Source organism: Eschrichtius robustus, chromosome 1 (genome assembly GCF_028021215.1).
Source record: "Eschrichtius robustus isolate mEscRob2 chromosome 1, mEscRob2.pri, whole genome shotgun sequence".
Classification (NCBI taxonomy): domain Eukaryota; kingdom Metazoa; phylum Chordata; class Mammalia; order Artiodactyla; family Eschrichtiidae; genus Eschrichtius; species Eschrichtius robustus.
The window spans coordinates 193836169-193858366 of record NC_090824.1 but is presented as its reverse complement, the minus strand read 5'-3'; the positions used below and the strand labels follow the sequence as shown (position 1 = coordinate 193858366).

Sequence of the window (22198 nt, the reverse complement as noted above, 5' to 3'; positions counted from 1 at the left end):
GAGAGATATATATATATATATCTCTCCCAGCACTTGTTCAGCATTTGATTTGGAATATATATATATATATAATGGAATATTACTCAGCCATAAAAAAGAAAGAAAATAATGCCATTTGCAACAACATGGATGGACTTGGAGTGCATTATGATAAGTGAAATAAGTCAGACAAATACTGTATGATATCACTTATATGTGGCATCGAAAAACTACAACAAACTAGTGAATATAACAAAAAAGTAGCAGACTCACAGATATAGAGAACAAACTAGTGGTTACCAGTGGGGAGGGGGAAGTGGGGAGGGGAAAGATGGGGTAGGGGACTAAGAAGCACAAACTATTATGCATAAAATAAGCTACAAGGATATATTGTACAGCACAGGGAATATAGCCAATATTTTATAATAACTATAAATGGAGTATATTGTATAGCAACAACACTTTAATAAAAAAAAAAAAAAAAGAATGTGCTAGTCTAGTTGGAGGATTTGGCAAGGAAACGGCATGGTCCTGATCGTGGAGAGGAAACGGCATGGTCCTGATTGTGGAGAGGAAGGCCTAGGCTGCTCTGAGTTCCCTGGATTCTGTCCTGGGGGTGCACTAGCCTCCACATCCATCAGATCTCAGGGGTTTTCCTAGAATCCAAGGCCTTCTGGGAGCCCCTGAAACCAAGGCCTGCTTTCCTAAGCTCTTAGATGCTTAAGGAGCAAACAGCAGAATCACTTATCTAAACAGTAATCTCAGCCCGGGCTCTCTTAGCCCCTCTCCCTTCTCAGCCACTTCTCCCCAGAAACTAAAAATGAAATTGAGAAGAGGATCATTAAAGCGCAGAATTCAGCTGAGGCAGGAGCTGAGGCCTCAGGCCTACGTGGAATTGATGAGAATTACTGGTCCACACCATGATCTCCACCTCTGGTCATCCCATCTTTTGGGCGTCGGGAGTTGACAGACGGTATTCACTGGAGTGCACTTCACTGCCTTGACATGACTCAGCTTTTCTCGTAGCCTCTGTTTTGTTTGTTTTGTCTTGTTTCATTTTTGTTTTGATGTCTCCCTCCTCTGTTAAATAAAAAACCATCTCCCTATATCTCCAGTTCGAATTCCCAAAAGAGAGAATCCAGTTTGGTCTTCACACCCTTTTGGGGGGGATGCTTTCATGCAGGGCCGTTTGATGGTCCTGCTGGTCCCAGGCAGGCTGCCTTGTCTCCCTGCAGTGACCTGCTAGCAGGGCCCTCTCCCTCAAAGCGAGTGGCGAGAACTTGGGCATACAGAGGCAAGCCTGGCCTGCCTGTATTGATGGAATGCTGTCAGCTGCAAGTAAGACAATATCCAAATACAAGGAACCCAAACACTAGGGAGTTATTTTTCTCCCCTAACAAGAAGCATGCAGGTGGTGGTCCTAGAGCTCAGAGGCTCTGTGACCCCACGGAGGGTCAAGCTCTTCACATCCTTCCCCTCTGCCAAGTGGCTGGGCAGTAGTTGCAGCTGCTCAATTCCCCTGACGGCCCCCAGGAGGAGTCTTTATGTCTCATTGACAAAACGGGGTCATAGTGCCACCTCGAGCTGCGAGAGAAGCCACCAAAGTGAGTAGCTGGCATTTGCAGTGTCTACAGGGGCAGGTGGATTCTGATGACAGAGAAGGGTAACACATTGTGTAGACAAGTGTCTGCTCTACCAAGAAAACAGGAACTTGCAACGCAGAGCTGTAAGTGCTGTAAGAATTTGCTAAGACACTATTTTGGATAAGTTACATAACCTCATTGAGGCTCAGATCCCTAAATGGAGAATGAGAATAATGCCTACATCACAGAGCTGTTGTAGAGATCAGTATGCAACAATATAGTACAAAGTCTCTGCTTCAATACCTGACATCATAAATACACATTTGTTTCACCCTCCCCATCACTTACAGAGAAAATACACAGTAAATACTTGTTGAGCAAATAAAACAGCATTCACCTGGAACATGATCCTCTTGAATTTTTTTGGATATTTGTTTTAAAAACATCCACTTGACATGCAAAATAAAAGTAAACATAAAAAATCCAAAGGCTGGCCTGGTAGGAATTACTTTAAAATGAAATCATGCTTCATCGTATTTGCAAGAAAGCTCTGTAACTACACTTAAGTATCTAACACATTTCCCCTAGATCATGGGAGTATCCATCGTCACCCTCCCTCAGGCATGGAGCCTCTGAATCATCGCCCGCTCCTTCCTGCAACTGGCTCGTTGCTAGAGTGTTGGGGGTTTTTGGTTGTTGTTTCTTAATTTGTGTGTGTTTGGCTGTTTTTTTTCCTCCACTGTAGAGTCTCTGGGACAGTCTGTGGTCATTTCTCATCTGAAATAAGTCACACTAACTGGCAGTTTTGCCTCCAGACTCTGTTCCTTACAAGACACTCAAAACACTGTAGTGAAATCCATTTCTCCCACCTGCATCTTTGACAACATAATCGGTGGATGCTTCTGCAGCGGATTCAATTTATTCACATTTGATTTCAGGACTCTTTATCAAAGTATCCTAATTATATCACCTCCCAGCTTCACTCACGGGTTCCTTCCCTGCCAATTATGCAAAAGACATTTGGTTTTCTTCTCACTGCTCCAATTTGTCATCAAAGGCTCCTGCTCTCTCTACCCGAGATCCAAGAATTCTTTTTATGCAGAATTCATCTCCAAACCCACATCCTCCAGGAAACTCATACCAGCAATGATGTGAAGTCATATCTGTCCCACTGAGCAGGACCATTTGAACATTTGGTCGTTAACAGGGCAGAAAAACCAATGGACAGTGATAAATCATTAGTTTTTTTCACTGGAATTGTAAGTGCTGCCATGCTCTATGGGAGGCCTAGCCTCATGGTAATTCTATACATCTATGCAGTGCTTGAAAATCTCTGAAATACTTTCTCTTGCACAACTTCCTACTATTTCACTTAATGTAATGCCCTCCAAGTCTATCCATGTTGCTGCAAATGGCAAATTTTAGTTCTTTTTTATGCCTGAGTAGTATTCTGTTGTATATATAATTTATACCACATCTTCTTTATCCATTCATCTGTTGATGGACACTTAGGTTGCTTCCATATTGTGGCAATTGTAACTAATGTTACTATGAACATTGGGGTGCATGTGTCTTTTCAAATTAGTGTTTTCTTTTTTTATTGAAGTCTGATTGACTTACAATATTACATTAGTTTCAGGTGTACAACATAGTGATTCAATTTTTTGTAGATTATACTCCATTTAAAGTTATTACAAAATAATAGCTATATTCCCTGTGCTGTACGATATATCCTTGTAGCTTATTTATTTTATACCCAGTAGCTTGTATCTCTTAATCCCCTACACCTGTCTCACCTTTCCCCCCTCCTCCTCCCCACAGGTATCCACTAGTTTGTTCTCTGTATCTGTAAGTCTGTTTCTGTTGTTCTTCTGTAAGTTAGGCTATGAGGGTTAAACAACTCCAGTATCATGCATTGGCTTCTAGCAAGGGTCGAATTGGTTTCCTCGGTTGATGGCCACACGATGTACTGCCAGTAGGCAAGATTCTGGTTACTCTAAAGGGGGAAAATTGAGGCCAATGAGGATGAGAGAACGTGGTTGGATCTGCACGAACCCATTTCCACCGCAGAGCAAACGACTGAAGTGCCTGTCCTGAGCGGACAAGAAGGAAAGCACTAAGAAATCTCTGTGGGTAAATGGTTGTGTCTAATGAAAAAGTATGACTTAAATCACTTTCTACAAATTTCTGTAAAAACATTCTCCAATTCAGAATTTTTACAAATTCAACCAGGCTGTAACCCTCAACAAATTTTAACACTGAGGTTTACTCTATGCAAATCTTGTGAATATGTATCTTCCTTGGCTATAAACAGGAATAGGAAGGTACAGGGATCTGAATCTATCTACAGTTTCTTCTTAAAAGGATGGTACCATTTTTGCTCGGAGACACTATTTACAAATAAATAAAATGATACATAGGTGGGGTGTTTTTGTCTTTATAAAATAAAAAGGGTGTGGGACTTCCATGGCAGTCCAGTGGTTAGGACTCCACGCTTCCACTGCAGGGGGCCTGGGTTCAATTCGTGGTAGGGGAATTAAGATCCCGCATGCCACACTGCGCAGCCAAAAAAGAAAAGGGGGGGTGTGTCTCTTTTCTTTAACCACTGCCTTCAACCATGCTTTCAAATCTCCCTTTCCCTACCCTTAGTGATATCTTGGGCAGATTCCAGAGCTTCCAGTGATTGCAGGTATTAAAAAGTTCACTCCAGTCACATTCTGTTTGAATCTTTAATCTTTAATCTGTCCAATGCCAAGTCCACACCACCCTTGGTTCTGGCATTTCCCCGTGGTTCACAGGACCTCTCCGCATGCCCGATTCTGGCTCCTCCAGAGCCCAGGTGGTAGGGAAGAGGGATTAGAGAGAAAACGGTGTAACCTGTTTTACTTAATTGGTGCAGATATTATCTCCTCTTGGTTATCGACACCCACTGGGTGGCCAGTATCCAAATGTTGCTTCTCTTGTGGTGCTTTTACACAAATCCTTTGACGGCCCATAAGTTTCCTGCCTAGCTGACTTCTAATCTCTCCCACCAGCCCCGCACCTGGTCATACACTCCGATTCTTATTGCTGGGGTCCCTTTGGCTGATGGCTCCCCTCTTGGACAGGGTACCAGCAAGACAGCCCAAAGCCAGGAACCATTCCTAGTCTCTGCTTGACCCATGATTGCTCCAGCAAGCTTTTTGTTTCAAAATTACCCAGACACGGAGCAAGGAGCAGTCTCTATCTTCATGTCTGTTCCCAAACTTCCGAGGAAATATAGCTGGCTTTCCCAGGAACTTTCTCACCAAGCTCTGACACAATAGGAGTGCCAGTGTGAGCCCGTGAGTGTCTGCATCTTAGCAAGCTTGGGCGAGATGTACATCTTCCTTTCTTGCAGATCAACTGAGTGTGCATGGGAGGTTCCCGGGGAGCCCCACTGACTTGGCTTCAGGGACTGATGTACCGGTGATGGTATTAGCTTGTAGAAAGACGAAAGGTCCTAGCAATGAGAAAGCATGTTTTCCTCTTTTACTGTTCAAATAGATTCCCTTCCTCTTCTTCCCTCACATATTTTACTTTTGAAAAAGTGGGAACAAGAATCATGTGCTCACATATGATTCCTGGAAGAAATCTCTGTTCTTAGAAGAAACAAGTTAAACTGTGTCTCTACTTCCCATCTTTAAGTTTTCATGAAAATCCATGGTAGGGATTTTACCATGGATTTCCATGATAAGAAATTTTGCCTGAATGCCTCTGCAAGTAAACCGTCAGAAGGTGATGGGTTTGCATATAGGGAGAAATGAGGTGGAAGGGACAGTCATTCATTCGTTCGTTCTGAGCCAGGCACTGCTGGGTGATAGGGCTACTGAGACCAGTAAATAAATGGAGCAGGACTCTTGAGGAGCTGACAGTCACATGATGGGATGGCTGCAAGCATAGAAAAAGATGAATTACTGCATTTGTAACAGAGGCATGAACAGAGGACCTTGGGAGCACAGGGCACTGAGCAACTCTCTGGTGTCTGGGAAGCTTGACAGGGAAGCAACATTGGACCTGTCATTAGTGATGGATGAGAGAAGGGGGAAGAGACAAGTGAAATCTGAGTAAAGACCTGGTGCGTTTATTGACTGGACGGGGTATCCTAGTGGAAACAGTATGCTGGTCGGGGGGAGGCTTGGGGAGGGTGAGACCAGAGGCAAGGTGAGGCTAGTTTGTGGGTGGCCTTGAATGCTAACCTAAGGAGCTTTGACTCAGTGCAGAAAGCAATTGGGACTCGCAAAAGTTCTAAGTCAGGGGACTGATCTGATTGCTATAGAAGGATCATTTGAGTAGCACTGTTGAAAAGGATCTAAAGGGAGGTAGAGGCTGGAGGCAGGGAGTCCTCTCATTTGGGAGGCCGTTGTGGCCTTTGGGTTGCTGGCAGCTGATTCCCTACGCCTTTCTTTGCTTCCCTGTACCCCACTAGCGTCCTTTTCTTGCTCTGCCCCTCTCCCCTTCCGCTCCCTTACCTACTCTCCCTACTTCCTTTACTCTTTTCCTTTCTCCTCCACCCTTTCTTCCTGAGAGGACTGGGAAACCCTAATCCTGGACAGGCTAGAATAGATCCTTTTGCCTCCTTTCGTACTTATACTTCAAGTAAAAATTTCTGATGAGAATGTGCTTCTGGAATAGACAGTCTTTATTCATGAAAGAACTGATAAACTTTGGCACTACACCATCCAGTGATGTGTTGGTGAACAAAGCCTGGATATATTCAGAGGGCAAGCAGGGTGGTCGCGAAATGACCTTGTTTACAGACTTAAGGCACCTTCTAGCTCATGCTATGGCATCATCTCTACATCCTCTGGCAGTTTCCTTGGCGTCCCCCTCACACCCTACTTTGTCCTACAGGGAGTAAGACAGTCGCACCAACAGTGAAGTTCCATAATGCAGCTGGTCTGGTGGCACCACCCTGCTAGCTTGAACAGGTAGGAAAACTTTTCAGCAGAATCATAAGCAATGGGAGGTGAAAATTGCGCTCAGACTGACCCCAAGAAGTGCTTGTCAAACACACAATTGCAAAAGGTACAGCGTAGTCATAGCTTCCTCCACAATTAGAAATGGAGTCACTTTTTTTTTTTTAATCAAGATCAAGTCAACCTGAGTGTGAAGCAGACCGGCTATCAGGAAGAGTTAACACAATGCAAAAGTAATGGTCATTGTTTTTGTGAGCACAGAGCGGAACGTGCGAACTTTCGACTTGGCAGGAGTTTTTTTCAGACGTACCCTGATATATAGACAGTTATCAAGTTGATGATAAAGGATGTGTCAATTTTTAAGATTTTCTTTTGGTCTTTGCTTTTCTGTAGTGTATCAGTTAGTTATTGCTGCATTAAAAAAAACCAAGAAAACAAAAAAACAAACCACTCCACAACTTAATGGCTTTAAACAATGACCATGGATTATTTCTCACACATCTATGGGTCAGCTGGGCAGTTATGCTGAGCTCAGTGGGGCTCGCTCATGTTTCTGTGGTCAGTTGGCAGACTGACCAAGAACTGGAGAGCCCAGGAGGTCTGGGCTCACTCCAGGTCCAGCCCACAGGCTAACCTAGGCTTGTGCCTGTGGAGGGGAAGCATTCCACTGGGTAGAGTAGGGCGTGCAAGCCTCCCTTTGGCCAGAGTTCATTAGTTCTCATATTAATAAATATGATGTATCCTACATACACACCCTGTATCATCAGCATTTCTTTTGGCTGGAAGTAAAGGGATAGAGGAAGCAAAAGGGTATACTCTATGTGCCAAAACTGCCACACCGTCACTTCTGCCAAATTTTGTTGGTCATCCCAGAATCAAGTGGTGGGGACGTTGGTTCCATCTCTTGATGGGAGGAGCTGCCAACGACAGGAGTAGAGATTTGAGGCCATACTTTTGCAATGAATCTATCAATCTACCTTCTGGACAGTTATTCACATCCTTCTTACATCACATCCATCTTATATTCACATTTTCCTCTCGCCCACAAGACTCCCCAACATCTCACCCAAATCATAGCATCAGCCTCAAAGTTCAGGATCTTATGATTTACAATAATACAATGTTATTCGTACAACAGAATGTTATTCATACAACAGAATATTATTCAGCCTTAGAAAGGAAGAAAATTCTGATACATGGTACAACACAGATGAACCTTGCGGACGTTTTGCTAAGGGAAATAAGCTAGTCACAAAAAGACTGATTCCATTTATACAAGGTACCTAGAGTAGTCAAATTCAGAGGGATAGAAAGTAGTCAGATCCATAGGTGGTTGCCAGGGGCTGGAGAGAGGGGTAAATGGGGAGTTGTTTAACGGTTATAGTTGCAGTTTTGCAACATGAAAAAGCTCTGGAGATGGGCTTGCACAACAATGTGAATGTACTTAATACTACTGAACTGTATACTTAGAAATGGTTAAGATGGTAAATTTTATGGTATGTGTAATTTGGTGCAATTTTTTTTAAAAGCAAAAAGTTACCGTAGTTTAAATAAAACAAGACTAATTATACAACTATGATCTTACATCTATAATAAGAGATGAGTCAAGTAGGATAGGAAATTTCCAAGAGCTTCTTTTAACACACTAGTAACCAGTGTACAGTACTCTCTTCCCCCAAATAAATGTTGGATCTGAGATTCTAGAAGATACCACCTGCTTCCAGTCCCCCAAACTCTGGGATTAAACCAGAGGAAGAAGCAAAATTTTTTAGAAACATAGCGAGTTTCTATGCATAACAATAGGATTTAAGAATTTTCCAGGGTTGTCGGCAAACTCTGTCCTCCTTCAAATGATTAATGATGACACACGTTTGTATTATGTAATACCTCCATCCAGTACCAAAAAGTCATCTGGGCCAACTTCTTTGCATTCTGGGGAACAGATGTTCCCTATTTATCACTGCTTTCCAGTGTTTAACTGGTTTTTGATACCCTCATTTTAATATTTCTCCAGGATAATTTGTTTTCTTATTCTTTTCGAGAGGTTCTCAGTCACAATTTCTTGAGAATTCAGATGAATACGTGTCTGCTGACTTTGCTTTGTATTTTAAAAATATTTTCGAGAACCCTTCCAATCGGCTATAGCAACTGATGGGATAGATTTTCTCCTGGTCAGGATCCTGCTGATTACCCAACCAGGTTACCATTATCCAACTCTTCACATTCACAGGGATGAGCAGCAGGAAATCCACTGATCTATATTTGCCTAAAGTTTGAAGCCAGAGGCCACATGTGACTTTCTGCCTCAGAAATCATTGCAATTGTGAAAGAAAGCATTGTATTTCCTTCGTGGTTTGGCCCCATTTTGCACTTCTTACAGAACCTTTGCTGGTTCAACCTCAGTCAGTCATAAAAGTCTGGTGAACTTTGAAATAGCTCTGCAATTTTTGTCTTTACATACTTCTATCTTACTGTATTTTAAGGGCATGGTCTTGCTTGTGGGGAAAAAAGGAGCCCCAAAATGTTCCCGATGCCTTTTGCAAAAAAAAGGACCCGCACGAAAAATTTCAGGTGGCTTTTAAAAGTCTCTTTTTTCCTCTCTGAGCATTCCTGATAACTATCTTTCCACTGCCTTTGTAAAACCATGTAGGCTTCCCATGACCTAGTGGGACCTTGAACTCTGCTCACGAAAGGAGAACAAAGGAAGGGACCGGGGTGTACAGACTGCAACAGCAAATAAGAGTTTGGACTTCACCCGCGTTTTATTTGGCAATCCGCTGGGTGCCTCCTTCCCCTCCTGCGTTCACGGGGAGAGACACGGGACCATTTGAGCCTAGAAGGCCACCCACTTTTGCTTGGAGGTCTAGGTCATAACCTTCACTTGAGGACGCCAGAGTGGCCTCACTCACTGACACTGTCCAAGGCCCCAGCATCATGGACAAGTCCCATTTCCCCCAGAATGGTCGTGGTCTAAGCTGTCCAGCAAAAACAGGGGCAGTTCCACATTTTTCTCTGTCAAGAGTTTTAGGGCTGCGAGTCTCGTTGGAACGGAGAGGCGGGAAGGCTGGAAGCACTGTTTTGACTCTGGCTTTGATTTTATAGTATACTGGAAAGACAGAGACATATGAAATGGAACTTTTACAAAGCGTACGGGGTTGGGGATGAGGTGAAGGGCGGGGGTTAGGGTTCTGGAAATCAGTGTTCTTGGCACGCCTACCCCTGAGTAAGAATTTCCTGCAAAGAGTTAAAATTCTTCCTAATATGAAGAGATGTAAAATCGCGTTGCCTGTGCTCCCAAAACGAAGACTCAGGATTCGGGGTCTTCAGGTTGCGCCATTCAGAGGCGAGCGCAGGGTTCAGGCACCGGCCGGGACCCAGGGCTACGCTCCTGCGCGCGGCGGGTCGCGACCACCCCTACTGCCCCCCGCCCCGCCCGCTCCCTACCCCGGGCCGCGGGGGCGCGCGGACCGCCCTCCACCGGACCCGGGCCGCAGGGGGCGGGGCGGAGCGAGGCGAGGAGGGGCGGGGGCGGGGCGGGGCGGGGCCAGGAGGGGCGGGCACGCCTGCAGCTCCGGCTCCGAGGAGACGGCGGGCGGCGCTAGAGGGAGCTGCTCGCCGCGCCGCCTCCGCCGCGCCGGCCCCCCCGCGCCCGCGGTCCGGAGCGCCGCCCCAGCCCGCGCCGCCGCGATGGCGGAGGACAGCGAGTCCGCGGCCAGCCAGCAGAGCCTGGAGCTGGACGACCAGGACACGTGCGGGATCGACGGGGACAATGAGGAGGAGACGGAGCACGCCAAGGGGTAGGCGCGCCCGGGGCTCCTCGCGGACGCCGGCTCCGGGGCGCGGCGGCCGCACCGCTGAGCGGCGGGCGGCCCCCTGCCTGGCTTTCGCGGGGCTCAGGGGCGGCGGGAGGTCCGGGGGGCGCGTCTCGCTCGCGGAGCCGCGCGGCGGAGGCGAGGCCCCGGGTGGGCGGGGAGGCGCGGGGACCCGCCACGCCGCTGTCACCTGCCGCGCGGCCCGCCGGCCTTCGCGCGTCCCCATCCCGTCAGGCGTGAGACTCGGTGGCACCGAGGGGGGCGCGGCGCCCTTCCCTTTGTGGCGGCCCGGCCGGTGGGAAGTGGTCCTCCTCTCTCCGCTCCTTGTCATCCTCTCCTGAAGTCCTCCCACCCCTCCCCCAGCCGCCACCACCACCGGGGGAAAAGAGCCGCTGATGGCCGGGAGCGGCTTGAGATTCGCCCCTGCTCGTTTGGGCGCCGCTGGCGGGGAGCTGCGGAAAGTTGTGCCGCCCCGGCCGCCCCGCCCCGCGCCGGGCCGGGCCGGGGGCGCCGGGGATCCCGGCCAGGCTCCTGGGGACGCGCAGGTTCGCCGCCGCCGAGCGGGTCCGCATCTCTAGAAGTGGGTCAGCATCTCTAGAAGCGGGTCCGACCTTGATTTCAGCTCCGTCTTGGGGAGCAGCTCCCGCCGACCGGACGCGATCCTGCTTGCTGGTTGATGTCCAGAGCCATGCGTTTTAACACCTGATCAGGTTTCTTCCTCCTTTCACTGGCTCATTTTCTCCCTCGCATTCTTGATTTGCTCTCCGGTTGGAGAAAAGATTGCTTCCGGTGGGGGGGGGGAGGGTATTGAAGTTCTGTTTTTGTAGGTAGGGGAGGTCATTTTAAATGCTGCCTGGGGTTTACGTTACCCTTTTACCCAGTTGAATGCGAACTAGGGGCTGGCACCGAGCACTCATCCCCTTAGAAGTGAGATTTTACAAACCATGGTGACCGGGGAAGAAGTGGGTCAGCTTAAAAACATGATAGGGAGGCCGTAGTCACAGATGGCTTATTTATTCAGTTCATGGAGAGGATTCTTTAAATGATTGATGATTTAAAGTGTAAAGTATTTGCATTCTATTTAACGTCTGCTTGAAGATTTGTTTAAGAAAGGAACTTTGAGCTTTAATGTGTTATAAAATATTAAAAGATCAAGAAAAAGAAAAGCTGACTAAATGTATCTTTCATTGGCATGAATTTTTTTCAGTGGCAGCTGCAAGTACAGAATGTTATCAGTCTGGTCTAGAATGTTTTTTTTTAAAGAGAGGAAAGGAAATTCTGCAGACATCTGAGCTCGACTTCTGTTTGTGCAGTGATAGAAATTTGTCTGTGATAGATAGCTAAATATAGATATGTTATTGAAACAATGGCCCTGGTGCCAGAAACGGGCCCAGATGCAAATATGATGCATTACCCAAAAAACTTTAGCTCCTGTCTTTCTGGCAAGACCCTGGACGTCCACTGTAATGGACTGCCTTCTCCACTGTAATGTCTGTTTGTTGTTCTTCATCCTTTGGAAGGTTTGATTATGTACTTCTTTGCTTATACAGTCAAGAATGTCCGTGGTACAGAGAATTACTCATCTGTGTACCCATTGATCAGGACCTGCCCCCGGGAACCTTGCAGGTGGCTGTGCGAAGTTCCCAGATTAGCACCCAGAAGCATCTCCATGCCTTCTTCAGACATTTTCAGTTTTGTACATCAGCACATTAATTATATGTTAGCACAGTTACTCAAAATTAGAGCTGCTCAATGGACTGAAAGGTTTTCACCAAGAACAGATAACATGATTTCAGCTTCTAGAAGGAAGAAATCGTTGTAATGGCTTTATTGTAGTCTATTAAAATGTAAGGAGATTAGTGAAAATCCAAGTTGCTGTGCTACTTGGACTGCTTTTCTGGATTTGAATTCAGATGCTGTGTGCCAATTTGGGGGTAATTGTGTTTTATTTGGCTCGGGTACTGATGATATGGCTCAGTGGAAACCTAGATTTTTTTTCTTAAGTAGCTCAAGTTTGTAAATGTTACAATTTGAAAGACTCCTCTTTTTGACACCTGGCCTCTTCATTCCACCAGTTTAATCAGGTGACAAATAATGAGGCTTTGAAGGAATGGGTATGTACATGCTTTACCTTTGAAAGGTGAGTTATCACTTTGAGGCCTCTAGGTATGGGTCAGTGCACAAAGCAGTCATTTACTAAATAGTACCCTTGTGACCTATAAGAATTAATTCACCCACACTATTGAGTATAATGTATTTATTGGGTGTCTTAGACATACTAAAACTAGAGCCTCAGGGAAAAGGAAATTACCAAATTAGACTCTTTGGTCCGCACAATGTAAATACTACTGTGTATGCTTTTCTTCCATTTTTGTAGAATTTTTTTTTATGAATTAAAACAGGTATTTCATTTTGTGGATAATGCCAGAAGTCCATAAATGAAATATGACTTTTGTTCAGTTAAAAGCAATGGCTGACATGTTATAAAATACTTGCATCTCACTATCTCTGTATCTTATTTTTCATGGAAAATGTGCTCTTCGTTTAACTTTTTGGTCCACCCAAGTATGAAAGTGGCACACCACTACCCAGATTTCATGAATTCCAAAAATCTTGAGGGAGGGCAGGGATTGTCCGTTTTAATTAGCAAGACTAAATTCAAAAAAGTGTAGCTTTATTATCTTCAAACGATATGCAGGAATTAGAATGAGACCAACGGAGGATTACCGAGAAACATGCTTTAAATATTGCTCGAGCACATGATTTACAGTTAGGGAAAGTGTGTCTTTGTAAAGCGTTTGAGGGAACTTGAAAACTTTCAAGCATATTAAAAGTTCTAAGGTAGAACTGGTGGTCCAGTGGTTTGAATTCTGCACTTCTACTGCAGGGGACACGGAAAAAGAAAATTCTAAGGTAATCTTAGATCTGCCCCATTGATCTGCATCTTCTCCGTTTGTAAAATAGAGTGGGTCCTGGTCTTTATCTCTTAGCCTGCCTACCCCGCGTTAAGCATAGTTACTGCCCCGTGGTGGAAACGGGAGCACACAGTTGGCCCCATGTGAAATTAACATTCAAGTTGGCAAATCTCTCTCCTTGCTTTACCAACACTGACTTGCAAAATGCATAGTTCCTGGATGAACTGATGTGTTTCATCTCCTTTTCATGCAGAGAGCCTTTCCCTCATTATTCGCTGAGGTGAATAGAGGCAGCTACCAAGAATATTTACATAGGGAATAAAATAAGCATATATGAAGATGCCTATGTTGGCAGATACATGACCAAATTATTCCCTGGGGTATATCTGAAATAGTTTTGGTATTTGAGGGGTCTTCCCAGACATTTTAAATAAGTTATTTTTCTTAGAAAAATTAAAGATCTGGTATTTAGGAAAGATTAAAATTAAAACTTTGGAATTCTTTTAACAGAGACCCTAACCTCTCTTCTGTTACCCCCAATTTAAAGAGGAAAAATGGAAGTTATTCTGTGTGCCCTGTGTTGTTAGTTCTGATTTTATCTGTTGTTGAGATGGGCGGTGGGAACTTCTCCCTAGTCAACTGTAGAGTCGGTGGGAAGATGCAAAAAATTACTGTAACTCTCCAGAGATTTTTCTTGTCATGGAAAACTCAAGGGCTAATTGAAAGCTGCTCCTCTGAAATGTGATCTGTTATCGATAGTATAAATCTAAATGGAAAGGTGAGCTAACAGCCTTTGCCCAAGCAACCTCCCAATTTAGGGAATGACATTTAAAAGTATCAAATGTCAGTTCAGGCTTAACATCTAAAAGGGTGACATCACCCTGAGGCCCAGAACAAACTTGTTGCAGAGCTTGGCTAAACTCTAGAAAGTCTCCAAGTATAGGACACCTACTGTGCCATCTTGAAATTGTTTATTAACCTGAGTGTACACAGTAGCTATTTACGAGTTCAAGTTAGTTACTGGGTTAACCATGGGGTTGGAACCAGGTTCTGTACCAGGTTCAAGAAAGAGGTTGGTTGATTGGTTTGTGGTTACTCCCATTGAAAATATGTAAATGACTTTTACTCATTGTCCTCTAAAATATGCTTATTAAAAATGCAAACAGTAAAGTATATGGAGAGTAAAAGCCCCCATCATCTCATTTCTAAGAGCTACCACTATTGACAGTGTAATCAAGTCACACTTATTTATATTTATATACATGTATATACACCTACACATATACTTACATAAATAAGATCGTACTTTATACTTTATACACAGATGCTTTTGTTATCTATTACTTTCCACTGACAATTAGCATTTATATTTATCTGTTTATATGTATATATAAATGTATGTTTAACATAAATAGGATCATACTTTACATAGACTCATATTACCTTGTATTGTGCACTGACTATGAGTGTTGTCTGCTAGAGCTTTCTGTGGTGATGGAAATGTCCAATACAGAGGTCACTGGCCACTTGTGACCAGTGTGACTTAGCAGACGACTTTTAAATTTTATTCATTTTTAATTCATTTAAATTTAATAGCCGCATGTGGGTCATGGCCATTGTGTTGGACTGCTCAGATCATATCCTGCCTTTGAATTTTGTAAGCCTTCTCGGTACTCAAAATATTTCCTTATTCTTTTCTTGTGTTTTGCAGAATATATCAAGTTTCCATTCTTCCTTTTTTTTTTTTCTCCTTCTAGTGGTTTAGGAGCTCTATATCCTATTTTTCTTCTTCTAGGAATTATCATTAAATTTCAAGCAAGCATGCTTTTTTTCTGTATTTCTCTATCAATGTCAAAAATTAACCAATGTCCAAAATATTCTGTGTACTACCAAACAAGACAAACCTTGTAGGATGTTTGGATTTCTCCTTCCTTTACATTTCCTAGATTTTGTTGAAATAATCTGAAATTTCAATTCCATGTAGCTTCTTTTATTTTTGCCCTTATATCATATTAAAGCTTTTTTCTTAACTATTAACGTTACAGTCACATCCATAGTATCAAAAACTTCTTAAACTTTCCTGACTGCATTACTCTTTCCATTGCTTACCACTATTTCTTATAAACTACACCCTCTCCTTTTCTTCTTTGATTATTTTCTCCCTTAATTTTATTAGAGTAGGTGGATGATATATTTTCTAACTTCGTATATGTCTGAAGATGCCTTTTTTTACTCTCATGCATGAACCAGAGTCTGGGTATAAGTGTAATTCTGTGATAACCGTTTTCCTTCAAACTCCAGAAACATTGTTTTAGTATCTTCTAGCATTTAGTGGAACAGATGTTTCTCTGCCAATCTGCTTCTCTTTCTTTTATAGGTAACCGTATTCTTTTTCTTTGTTTTGACTTGTTTTCAGTCTAGAAGCTGGTAGGATTTTTCTCCCAATTTTCCTAAAACCCAAGTGTTTCCACATCCTTTAACCTTCCAGGGTCACTTCTTTCTTTAATATCTAACAAAATGGCTCAAGCTCATACGTATTTGTGAGGGTCTCGTGGGGACCGAGGTTTTCGTGGTCCTCCAGCACGTCCATGTGGCCCCAACTGCCCCATCACTAGCTCCTAATGCTTTGGGTCCTATAGCATTTCTCCCGAGACCTTTGACCCTGGTGGAATCCAGTCAGCTCTCTTTCATCCCCCTCCCCCGGCAGGAACCACTAATACACGGGGCTGTCCTGCACAGCATTTGCTGAAGCTTCTGTGAATCAAGAGCGCAGGGGTTTGATTATAGCCTAGGGCAGAAAACAACTTCAAATTCAACGTCAGACATCATTGTTCACCAAAGGGATTTACTGGCGTCCATCCTCCGCTCCCCCCCCATAGGCCACGCCTCCCTCAGTGTCCCTCTGAGTGTGGTCTCTTAATCCTCCCACGTCTGCCTCTTCTCCAAGTTCAAGGTCCAGCTCCAGTGTCCTTTCTTTCATGACACCTTCTCTGGTCATTATAACTGAGGGTGACAACCCCTGGCGAAGGCCCTGGGACCCTTACTGAGTGTATCCTTCACGCGTGCCTTTCCACCAGTCGCTCTGCCCCCCAGCCATCTTCTCAGGCAGACCCTTGTTTTACGGGAAGGAAGCTCTGGCTCATAGGTAAGTGACTTCTCCAGGGTCACATGGTGCGTTGTAGGCGGGAACAGAGTTTTTGGTGTCTCTCTCTTCTTTTTTTTTTTTTTTTTTCTTTTTTTGGCCTTACCATGCAGCTTGTGGGATCTTAGTTCCCCAACCAGGGATTGAACCCACGCCCTCAGCAGTGAAAGCGCTGAGTCCTAACCACTGGACCTCCAGGGAACTCCCGGTGTCTCTTGTTTAACATGTATGTGTAACATCTACACACTGGCTCACATAGAAGATTTTATTTTACACATACAATAGGTTGTCTTGAAATAAAGCATGGCTGAACTTTATTAGAATTGAGGACCAGCAGGTCAGGAAGGCGGGTCTGTCTGTCCGTCTAGCCTTCCCTCCATCAGTCCGCTACCAGCAGGCTGGGTCCAGGCAGGGGTGGCAGAGGGTGAGCCGGCAGCCGGAGGGGGTTGTCACGTGGTACAACATGGCCATTTAGGGCCAGGCCTTCAGGGAGGTCTGGAATCAAAGTAGTTTTCAGAGAAGGAGATAATAAACAAGGCTGGCACCTCAAAACATGCCTACAGAACACGAGACATGTGTCTACCTGTCTGCTCACACAGACCCCAATCCTTGTAATATCTGGGAATTGCACACATAGGTAGCTTCGTAAAGGTCTGTTGAGTGGATTCCAGTGGTTCCTCATCTTCACTGACAGGCCAGCTTCTAACTTAAAAAATGTTCCCCTGTGTGCATGAGGAAGACGTCAAGGACTTCCTTTTCCTAATTCTGTGTTTGAAGGATGTGGACTGTGGCATCCTTAGTTGTGCTCTTTGCTGTATAGGACCCAGCATGGGAAAATGATAGCTCATCTTTTTTTAAATTTTTTTGATTTTTTAATTTTTATATTTATTTTTGGCTGTGTTGGGTCTTCGTTTCTGTGCGACGGCTTTCTCTAGTTGCGGCGAGCGGGGGCCACTCTTCATCGCGGTGCGCGGGCCTCTCACTATCGTGGCCTCTCTTGTTGTGGAGCACAGGCTCCAGACACGCAGGCTCGGTGGTTGTGGCTCACGGGACTAGTTGCTCCGCGGCATGTGGGATCTTCCCAGACCAGGGCTTGAACCCGTGTCCCCTGCATTGGCAGGCAGACTCTCAACCACTGCGCCACCAGGGAAGCCTGATAGCTCATCTTTTGAACTCCTCCTGCCGTGGGCTTCTTTCCTTGTATATACATTATTTTTTTTTCCTCACTGAATCATTATAATAACAGGTGAGGAGACTGAGCCTTCTCCAGGTTTAAATAACTTGCCCAGGCCACATCTTAGATTCAGATTTAGGTCTTGGGGCCTCTTGCTGTCTGACTGTCCGACCCCTGCCTGTTCACAAACTGCATGGTTTAGTGGATTCTCAATACAGAGCAGTTTGTTTGATAATGTTTCAAGTTCATCTCCCCATATGTCGTAGATTACCAGCTTCAGCGCCTCTGGAGCCAAGGTTCACCAGCGTAATGGGTATACTATTGGGTTGGCCAAAAAGTTCGTTTGGGTTTTCCATAAGATGTTATGGAAAAACCCACATGAACTTTTTGGCCAACCCAAGAAATGTCAGTGAATTTAAAAGGAAATAAATGCATACGTTTCTTTGTTTTAAAAGACATTGCACCTCGATTATAGAAGACCCTTTCTTAGTTTGTCTTTTGGTCTCGTCAAAGGACTGCGTTTAATGATAGCATCAATAGTTGCAATAAGATCCTTTTTCTTCTATGCTTCTTTCCTGGCTGTTTCTTCTCCTTTCTGCTTCGAGTTCCGTGTAGCCCACAGTAGCCTGTCGCACGCCAGCATCCTTTCCCTCCCGCACTGCCGTCGTTCACGCCTCCACAAAGTCAGATTCTTGTAAGAAGCAACATGGGCTTAGGAATCCGGTTACTGAACATCTCTGGGTGGTAGCACTGCCGGAGGAAGCCGCGTCAGCCCCTCGGTACCCGGTACCCCAGCTCCGCAGCCTGGCCTGTGCAGCGCCCACCACGGGTAGCGCTTCTGGGCGACGCTTTGAGTTCCTCTCAGTTGGTGGCCCGTCACGGGAGAGAACCCAGCACACGGTCACCCGGTGCGGGCCCCATGCTGAGCTGGGATTTACCTTTGCAATTTCTGTTTTGTAAGCACATTGCACTTCTGTTGCTGGCTTGAACACACACGCCAGGGGAATATGGGCTCCTCTATTTTGTGTTCACTCCATGGTCAAGTTCATGTACTACTTTCCCAGAGAAAGATGGCGACTCACTTACTATGATACTTTCCCACAATTTCTTCATTTAGTATTTGGCAGTGGGGTAGATACTTGTTCTTTACTGCCCTTGGGTATTTATTAACATTTTAAAGAAACCTAAGAAAGAGCCCCTGAAAGCAGAGTTCCTTTTTTATTTTTCCAGTTGAAGTTTTTAAAAAAACCCTTTTTGCAAAAACGCATCATTTCTAAAATGGAACATGAGAATGTATCACCAAGCAAAAAGACAATGACTTGGCATATTCATTTACACATTTTCCAATTCGTATATATTTACAAAAATGCAAATATACTACTCCTCTGGTCCTGGAGATTCCTGTTTGTCACTTGATGTGCCAGGACCATCTTTCCAGGGTGTTACAGAGCCTTCTCCGGAGTCATGGGAACTGGCTAACTAGTCCATCATATGACTCTGTGGAGATAATAGAATATCCTCGTCTGTTCAGTCTCCTGTTGTTGGGTCCCAGTGGCCGAGGCCGTTAGTGGCCCCTTCTTCCAAAGGAGCAGGGCCAGGGTGTGCTTGTTTGAGATGGTAAGTCTCCGTGGACCAGGTGAGCCCAGCACACATCCCAGGGATCCTAGGGATGGCCGAGAGCAGGTGAAGGAAATCTGGATCTTCTTCCAGCAGAACTTCCCCACAGAGGGAAGCAAGACTTTCCTGTGAGAGCGACGTGGGCTTCTGTGTCCCATGCTGCTGTTATTTTGGGACTCGACCCGCACAGCTTGACCTGTACACTAACTGATAGAACATCTGTATATTACCTTTGATTTTGTAGACACCTTCTTTTTTTAATTATTATTTTTCGAATAGGTAGTATGAGCATATGGTACAAACTTCAAAAGGCACAAAAAGGGTATCCAGTGAAAAGGAAGTCTCATTCTGCCAGCCCTGAGTTTCCCTCCCTGTGAGCAGCTCCGGATGCCAGTTCTTGGCATGTCCTCCTGGTGGCATTCTGTACACGTACAAGGATGCGGGGCCGGTGCATGTGTGCATGGGCGTGCTTACGTGTGCACGGACATTCACCAACAGTGGGAGTGTGACCTTCCATTGCTGCACCTTGATTTTTCGCCTAACAGTGTATCTTGGAAATCCTTGCATATATATTATATATCAAAACCCATAGGCCACCCTCATTATTTATTTATTTATTTATTTATTTATTTATTTATTTATTTATTTATTTATTGGGCCACGCTGCACAGCTTGTGGGATCTTAGTTCCCTGACCAGGGATTGAACCCAGGCCCTCGGCAGTGAAGGTGCGGAGTCCTAACCACCGGACCACCGGGAATTGTCCCAACCTCATTTTTTAAAAAGCTGCATGCCATTGTTGAATGGATGTCCCATTTCTCATTTAATCTGTCCCCTGTTCATAGATCATGAGATTGTTTCCAGTCTTTTGTGCTAACAAACGGCACTGAAATGAGTATCCTAGGATGTATAGCACTTCTCCAGAATATTTCTTCATAAATATTTTAAAAAGCTTTCCAGATAACAAGTTTTAAGGAGGCGGTGTGGTGTGTGGAAATGAGTATTAAACCAGGAATCAAGAAACTCCTGTCACTCACCCTCAGTTGGATGTTGGAATACTGGTCAGTGCATCTCTCTGGGTAGGAGTGTCTTGTTGGGAAATTGAAGCATTTGGCTCTCAAACTGTTAGGATCTAACAGGGATTTAACAAGTACACACATGGTCCTGGGCCTGGTCCCTACCCTCAGGGGATAAGGGCCACAGACCTTGTGCCACGGGTGCTGTCAGGCCCCCAGAGCTCCTTGGATTGACTTTCTGCTTCCATAGCCCAAAGGTCAGGGGGCAAGATAAATGTAGGCAGAAGAGAGACGCCTGTCCTGCCCATCTCCTGGCTTGTCCCACTTTTCAGCTGTACTTCTAGGCACTGCCAGCTGTTCTTTCTCTATTAGACACTTTCTCTGAGCCCTGGGGTGTTTCTGTGCTTTTTACATTTATTTTATTTTATTTTTTTAATTTATCTTAATGAAGTATAGTTGATTTACAATGTTGTTTTAATTTCTGCTGTATGGCAAAGTTATACATATACATATTCTTTTTCATATTCTTTTCCATTGTGGTTTGTCACAGGATATTGAATATAGTTCCCTGTGCTCTACAGTAGGACTTTGTTTTTTATCCATTCTGTATATAATAGTTTGCATATGCTTGTGCTTTTAAAAAATGTCCTGTCTCTTTCCTCTGCCACCGCAAAGTGGACCATGACCTCTGGCTCCCTTCTGGATCTGGGAGATCCTGTCCTTTGTGTTTGAGAACTCCAAGTTCACCTTTGTGATTCCTGGAGATGAGAGACACCTGTGCGACCTCTGCTTGGCCTCTGACCCTTGACTGTCCACTGAAATCATGTTTTCTCTGCATCCCGTTTCTGGCCTTTGTACTTAGTCTCATATCCCAGACTCATTGCTCAGCCCTTCCACTCGAGGTCGAGCTAGTGTTTTCTCTGTTCTAGTGTTTCTACCCCTTCGGGGCCATCGGTCCCTGGAATCCCTCCAGCCTAGATGGGATTTGACCATCACCTTCTCGCCGTTGGCGCCTCCTCGCCCCTCCTCGCAGATTTAACCTCCTGAGACGGTGATTTGCCTTCCCCGCGCGGCATGTCTCGCCCCTTACTTCTTCACCAGATTTTTCTAGGGGAGAGGGGAAGCCTAATATTTTGCCACACTCTGTAACCACGAGGATTTCATCAAAATATGGAACGTTTATTTAATGAAAGAATTGAGTAGGTCCATGGGCAACATCGGAATATACAAAAGAGAGAGTAAAAAATGAATATTGGATCTAGCAAGGGAATTCACAAATAGGAATATCGTTTGAAAAGCACACTGAATTGTGAACTTTGCTGACACATTAATTTTATTATCTATACCAGCGCTAATACAATATTGAAATGAATCTCAGCCAGAAAAAAAATTTTTTTTTGACTTGTTAATCGTCTTCCTTCAGTAAACTCTGAAAGGCCCAGAAATGAGAAAAGTCATAGAAATAGGAGCTAGTGTGTATGGGCTATTCTTCTATCAGAAAAACATTTGTGAGCATGAGTAAGAACAGGCTGTAGGAAATAGGGTAGTTTTTCACTCATCTAGACTGTCTCAAAGGTTATACTCTGCCAACTAATCTAGACTGTCTCGAAGGATATACTCTGCCAACAAGCTCAACCTTTTTAGGAAACTTGATGTTTTTTTCTGCTTGTTTTGTTCACCATTTTATCTTTCGGAACAGTTTTACCTAAGATGCAAGGAAGTAATAAGCCTTTAAGAAATTTGCTTGTGGAATAGCTGGAGAATTTGAATGTAGTCTTTCAGTTACATGTAGTGACCTTAAAGATATCGAGACAATTTTTAGGAGCATTTTACATATTTCTTCGCTTATTCTGGTCTTGGATAGTCTGCAAAGACAGGTCTTACTTCACAAACTAAACTTCACGCTAGACTAGTTTCTGGCCAATGAGTATTGGTAAAATTTTATGATGCGTTAACATTAACTCTTATTAGAATTGGGTTTTTATGGGAAATAGGCCCCAAATGTGTTGAATAATAATGAAATA

General features: G+C 44.4%; 1 protein-coding gene across 1 annotated transcript in view; it reads left to right on the top strand.

Moving 5' to 3' along the window:
- The first annotated feature begins 10146 nt into the window (after positions 1 to 10146).
- The window catches only part of NMT2 (N-myristoyltransferase 2), a 56045-nt gene continuing 43993 nt past the window's right edge, over positions 10147 to 22198 (top strand). Inside the window, exon 1 of the mRNA XM_068561934.1 lies at positions 10147 to 10296. Within this exon, the coding sequence (XP_068418035.1) occupies positions 10187 to 10296 (110 nt within the window). The 5' untranslated portion in view covers positions 10147 to 10186. The remainder of the gene's footprint in view (positions 10297 to 22198) is intronic.